Source organism: Polypterus senegalus, chromosome 2 (genome assembly GCF_016835505.1).
Source record: "Polypterus senegalus isolate Bchr_013 chromosome 2, ASM1683550v1, whole genome shotgun sequence".
Classification (NCBI taxonomy): domain Eukaryota; kingdom Metazoa; phylum Chordata; class Cladistia; order Polypteriformes; family Polypteridae; genus Polypterus; species Polypterus senegalus.
Window position 1 is genome coordinate 240140715 of NC_053155.1, and position 6553 is coordinate 240147267.

General features: G+C 38.7%; 1 protein-coding gene across 2 annotated transcripts; it reads right to left on the bottom strand.

Annotated features, from left to right (window-relative positions):
* Positions 1-668: 668 nt before the first annotated feature.
* On the bottom strand, positions 669-6526 carry spry2 (sprouty RTK signaling antagonist 2). 2 transcript variants are annotated; one of them, XM_039745379.1, is made up of 2 exons: positions 5982-6526; positions 669-2428 (listed from the first exon to the last, which is right to left on the bottom strand). In XM_039745379.1, the coding sequence occupies exon 2, from the start codon at positions 2375-2377 to the stop codon at positions 1430-1432; it is 948 nt and encodes a 315-aa protein (XP_039601313.1). In that variant the 5' UTR covers positions 2378-2428; positions 5982-6526; the 3' UTR covers positions 669-1429. The 2 variants fall into 2 exon arrangements, with proteins under 2 accessions (XP_039601313.1, XP_039601314.1); XM_039745380.1 differs by lacking the exon at positions 5982-6526 and adding an exon at positions 3888-4716.
* Between the last annotated feature and the right edge of the window lie 27 nt (positions 6527-6553).

A 6553-nucleotide genomic window follows, 5' to 3' on the forward strand; every position in this document is an offset into this window, starting at 1 on the left:
AATTTCAACAATGGGAAATTTCCAATTCTAATTATGACACTGTTTGTAACCTAATTGTGTTAAACTATTTTCAAAATTTGCCAGAACAAATTCAGGATTTTTTTTTTAAAAAAACGAGACTAATAGGTTTCATTACATTTCATCCAATCTTTATGTTGCCCATGGCTGAATAAGCCATTGCTGTAATAAAAGTTATAACGCTATATATATATATTTTTTTTAAATAATGTATATGCTTTGTTTCCCTACAATAACTTTAAAGTGTAATAAAATAGACATACAAGTGTTTAAACACATTGAAACTATTCTATAAAATGAGTATAATGTGTAATATTGCAAAGTTATGAGTTTGGTGTATTAATGTAAAGTGAATTAGGCAATTATAATTCATTTCTGTCAAGTAATCATTTTTCAATATGGAACACTGACAAAAAGGTATCATCCACCCTGAAATCCAAAGTGTATGTAAGAAACATAGTATGTTAAATTTCTGCCTTTCTTTACACGCTCACACACTCACACACCACTTTTTCTCAATGTAAGAATTAAATGTGTCAAAATCTATCCTTCCACCACTAACTACTGACTCTTGCTTCTCAGATGCAAATAAGTAAAGCATTCCTTCAAGACAACATCAGATATTGAGGAAAAAAGACAAACACTGCAGCTTAATTTCAAACGTTAATATATTTTCTATTTTATAGTGAACATATGCATCTGATTTGTCACCCTTTTCTGTAGCAACAAAAAAGATTTCTTTAAAAAAGGGCAATATTTTAGGATGCCTTTTAAAATAAATATTTCTTTTTATATAAAATAATAAAACTTCAAATAAATATTCTTTACACTAAACAATATGTTGAAAAAATTAGAAAATAAAGGTTGTTTTTGTATGGTCACTGTACAATATACAAGTGGCTGAGGGGACAAGATTCACAAAGGGTGGCTTTTGTAAGGCAAAATATAATCTAGAACATACTGATTGATTCACATTCAACCGAATGTACAACATATTAGTATAATATTTTATCCAGATGCCACCAAGTGTGGCACCATTCTTTCACAGTTGCAATTTTATATATACAAAAATATAATAACATTATCTCTGGTTGGAAAAAAGTAATTTGCTAATTTACATATTTTTCAAGAATTATTCACAAACAATACACAAAGGGTCAAGAAGATTTTGCAGCTTTAGTTTATCAGTTACTTGAAATCTGAACAGTTAACACTCTGTATATAAGCCTCAGAATAAAGGGAAAAAAGGCTGGGATTTATCAAAAAGCTTTTCCAATTAAAATGGCAGCTAAAAGTGGGTCACTTACAAATCACTAAGTAAATCCAAACCCCCCCTTGATAACTACAGTGCCCAAACTACTTTGTTAGCTTTTGCTGTGTATGAAGACAGTTCTTGAGAGAGCCGTGCCTCTTATGTTGGTTTCTCATAACTACGAGGTGAGGGATTTGAGACTTTTCTGTATACTGTGTTTGTATTTTTGCATCTGCAACCTGGTCGTTTCAAACAATCATAGCATCCTTGGCACAATTTAAGGCAACCCTTGGCTGGAAGGTAGCACAACAAACAAGGCAAAAAGAGGGACAGGAAGCCCATGGCAGACCACCGAACACAACAATTGGACTGACTGCATGAGCAAGGGTTGTCAGCACAGTCATGTTCATCATCATTAGAGCAGTGGTAGAAAATGGCCTTTACGCAACAAATACAAGTACCATAGTCAACCAGGTTCTGAGCTGAGCAAATGCACTGTTTGTCACAAACCCAGCAGGAGGGCAGAGTCCTGGGATTGGTGCATTCCTCACACTTGCACTTTCCACAGTCCTCACAACGGTACATGTGTTTGCCACCCTCTTCTAAGTGCAAGGGTTTCAGCATATCAGACTTCAGTTCCGGAGACTTGGGCTGTACCCTGATTATCCGGTCTGCAATTTGACCTGGCGGAGAGGGAGATGTTCCCAAAAGTCTTTGTTCTGAAGAGGTACTACTCCTTGAAGTAGTACTCATTGTACTGGTTGATCGAGTTAAGGGCACTCGAGAAGAGTGTGAAGAATGGTGGTGTTGACCTCTGTGTGTAAACCTCTGATGCTCTTGCTCACTCATCAATCCATGCACCCTTTCAGTCTTCTGCTGGGGAGGCTGGGAAGTGACAGGCTTTACCCCAGGCCTTGGAGCCACCATAGGTCCTTCCGTGTACTCATTTGTACTTCTTATTATCCTGATTTGTTCAAGTGACAACACCTGAACCTGTGGACTCAATCCATCTCTTGTGTCTATTTCTCCCATATGCTGCCTCCCACCGTCAAGCAAAAAATGCAGCAGGGTAGGAGAACCACTGCCGTTTTGAGTTCTTGTCTCCATCTGTACTCTGAAGAGCGATCACTCCAACAGACCTAGAACACATCTGAAATCCTAAAGGAGAGACACAGAGGAAGACAAAAAGTAAGATAACAAATTGGATGTAGTATAGCAAACTTTCAGAATTAATTACCTAAAAATTAATTAAGAAATCAGATTGTGGATAAGGAATTCTGGGAATTTTGCTGTTATGCTCAATGAAGTTTGTGTTGTTAAAACAGAAGTACTTAGGGAGATCTTTGTAAATCATAAAAAGGTCTTGTAAGCATTTTGCAGGAAACACCAAAAATGTAAAACTGGCAAAATTATTATATTATTTTTTAATGGATGTAAACGCAACAGGTGGCAAGTACGTACCAAAGAAGCATTTTTGATTTTTGAAGAGTTATTCTTTATTGTCAAGGGCAAGTCCTGCTGAATGTCCACTTGCCAAATAACCCCAAACATAAATGAACAGAAAACATAAGTATCACATCACATGTGATCTTTACCACTTGTTATATCTTTTATCAGAGATCACATGACCTTGTGATATGCAAAAGCCAAAATCACATTTCAATATCCGGGACCTCCTTTTGTTTGTTTGTTATCTATATGTTCCCCTGCCATAACTCTCACATATTTATGTACATATAGAAAAATGATAACAAAAATAACATAGGCACAACATATTGATACGGTATGGTATTTTATCTAAGTTATAATATAAAAGATAATGTTCAAAGCTGAACTCAGAAGTAGCTGTGAACGAATTGTTTAATTAACTCAATTAGCGAAACACCAAAGCCAAAGATTGTACTGCAGTATAATAAAGATAACATGCATAATAGAAGACAATTTGTGTTTGGAAACTTTATCATAATATTATGAGTAACACTGGTTTTCACAGTAAACGTTCAAGTAAAATGCGATTTATCAAATAATTTGAAAGTAGTATATTTCAACTGGATGACTGGCAAAGGGAAAAAAATTACACTTGACTATGCAGTGTTGTGTTAAGCAGCCAAAACAGATAACTATAGTCGATAATATGATTAATCGCAATGACGTACCAAAGCACTCCATATATGGTCTACTGTTGACTTTAATTAATTGCCCCCAGAGCTATAAAGTATGGTCCAAAATCCACCCAATGTACTGAAAGCAAAGGTTATTAATTATTCACTAAATAACATAATAAAATAGGTTATTTGCATATCACTGCAGTATAGGTTAGTATCAAAAACTACTAACAACAAATACTTGGCTTTACAAACTGTGAAAGTAAGCCCATATTATCAGATAAAGACAAAAGTCAAACAAAGGATTATTCTGCAACATATTCTTCTCACACACAATATGTCATTGGTTTTTGAGCACTAATCATTCATAAAACAACCAAAACAAGCATACTTTCTAAGGCTATGAGAACCATATTTGGACTGCTAGCAAAAAAGGATATGTGCACACAATTTCGGAATAGTAAATGCTCCTCATTCTTTGAGGAAAAAGATTACAAAAAAAAAAAATTCACCTTTGCACCCAGAGTTTACGGGCCAAATAAGCCCCATTACATCCTTCCTCACTGCAGAACTCTGTCAGCTGGAAATGTGCTGCTGTGTTGGGTGCTGGACATGCAGGTCCACCAAGTTCATACAAGAGATGACCAAAACATGCAAAGGAATTAAACGTAAAGAAAAAAGTAAAGGTGGGCATGTGTGCATCTAGAATAAAATAATATTCCCAGACAAATATGAAAATAACCAACGGTCACTTCTCATGGGTGGAGCAGAGGCATTGAATATTTATTGTTGCAATTTTTCCTAATGTTCACTCCTACCGATTTTCACCTTATTACTTAGGAATTTTACTGCTTATAACATTACACGTTATTATATTACCAATTGCGAAATTTAATTCCACGCTTGTAAATAAAAAGTAGGCAAGTTAGAGCCACCACGAGACTGGTCTAAACTACTCAATGTTTCCACTGTTTTTGGGTGACGGTGAGTGAAAGAAGGCGCTATATGATTGCTAAAGGGTAACAAATAACATGCCCCCACAAAAATATTAAACATGCAAGTGTGTAAACACCGCATGTGGGACATGCATGAATCTACCCGGGACGAACTTTTGCCGGGGCTGCCTTGCAGCACAGCAGCAGTCCTGCCCACCCACCCCCTTTTTTAAGATCTATTCGAGGTCCCTCGTGAATTACAATAAGACCGAGCAGGCTTCTTAACATAACAAACAGTTGCCGGCGCATTTCCAGGGCACCTTTATAGATGTAAATCGAAAACAAAAAAGGCGAGTATGAGCTCAATTTTTTTTTTTTACATTAGAAATAAGCAACAACGGGGAGCGGGGGTAGGAAATAATAAATGTGAAGTGCAGGATAACAGGGCGAGCGGCGGTCTGTTTGAAAAAGAGCTGCTTGTAGTTGAGGTCAAAACAACGCAGGAGGTTGCCATTAAAATCGCTATTGCGAAACATGAGAGTATAGTATTTGTCTCATAAACCGTGTGGCACCACTACATCCTTATTATTTCATCTCTTTTTTGTTAAAAGAAAAAATCTAGCCTGGAGCGCGTGTCTTGCGGAGCCGTCCACCACCTCAGTCGCAATAAACGTGCAAAGAGCGCGCAAGCGTGCAACCGCCTCACGCGGGCCGAGACGCGTACGCGCACACGGACTTTTGGCAGTCCATGGAAGTGAAGCTGTCACCGTGTAACTTTGTACTCAACGTGCACGATATTCGCTTCAGTCTTCAAGCAAAAAGGCTGCGACGATCAAGCGCGCACGCTGTCAAGCGACCTGCACCGTCACTAGAAACCGATGCGACATATCTTTAAGATAAAATATCATCCAAAGGATGGGAAAGCGAAGCAAAACGTTTACAGCAACGCCGCCACCATCGCCACCATGCACGGTGCAGCGCTCGCGTGGTTGTGTGAGCAGACTGAGAATTAGGGGCGCAAGGACTGCATTGTCGGGGTGGGGCGTTTGGTAAACACTCAAGGGGTTGGAAAAATATGATAAGACGCACACTGAGCTAAAGACAATAAAATAAAGCACAACATGAGCGAGCATCTTAAAATAGTCAGTACCGGAAAATGAAAAAATAGCTGTCACTTTGGATGACCACTACATTTACGAACAAGCAGGCTTCAAAGGGCAACGTAGACGTTACGGGTAGCTTTAGGATAACGATTAAAATGCAGAATACGTGAAATGCGCCACTGTAAAAAAGTTATTTTTTATAGGCTCTGACACAAAGTAGAACGATCGATGTGTTTGAGCGTTCGAAAATAAGCCGAACACACGCTTTTCTGCATGCTTGCTGGGATCGAAACTTTTAACTGATCAGTTACATTAAAATGAAAACTGGTGAACACGAGACTGGATTTACGCCCCCTCTGCAGCCCCAATGGCGCGGAGCTTGGGGCTATGGAAAGTCACTTAGCACACACGCATACACACACATGCACAAACACAGGCTAAAAAGTAGCAGCCAGTGACAAATCAAATCCGGATAGTCTCAAAATGTAAATTTACAATGGGGGGTAACAACTGAACCTGCACTGCCGTAGTTAAAAGGTTGCAAAATAATTATAAACACAGTCCTCACCGTGATCGCAGCGCTGCACCCCTCTCCTTAGATTCTCTTGAATTTGCAAATAATTCCAAGCGGAATATGAGGAAAACGAATCAGAATAAATTTCAGTCCAGTTGAGAATCCACCCAAAAATAACGATAACTAAACAATAATAATAATAATAATTATACAGCACTTCCCAAACAGGACATAGAGTCTTGAATGATCCAATTAAAATTTTCACGGTCCGCCTTAAGACTTTGCAGGAAAGATATTCTTCCTTCGGCGAACACGAGGGCGTCAGCGGGGGCCAAGTAATGCAGCGAATACTCTTTTGCAAAGAAAGTAAACAGAATCCAGCGAACTGTTGCGACTTCAACGAAAAGCAAAGCAGAGCGCTGCAGATCGGATTCAGATTAGGACGTGCATTTCAGTGCTTTGGGATCTGGTGGTGTCTGGAAGAGCGCTGCTCTACTTGGTGAATGTTTAGCTGTTTTGAGAGCTGAGGTGCGTTCGAGATTCTCTCTCTCTCTTGCTCGCCCTCTCTAATTCGCTCTCTCTTTCTCTCTTCTCTCTTTCCGGAGGAGGTCGGGTTTATGCTGTAA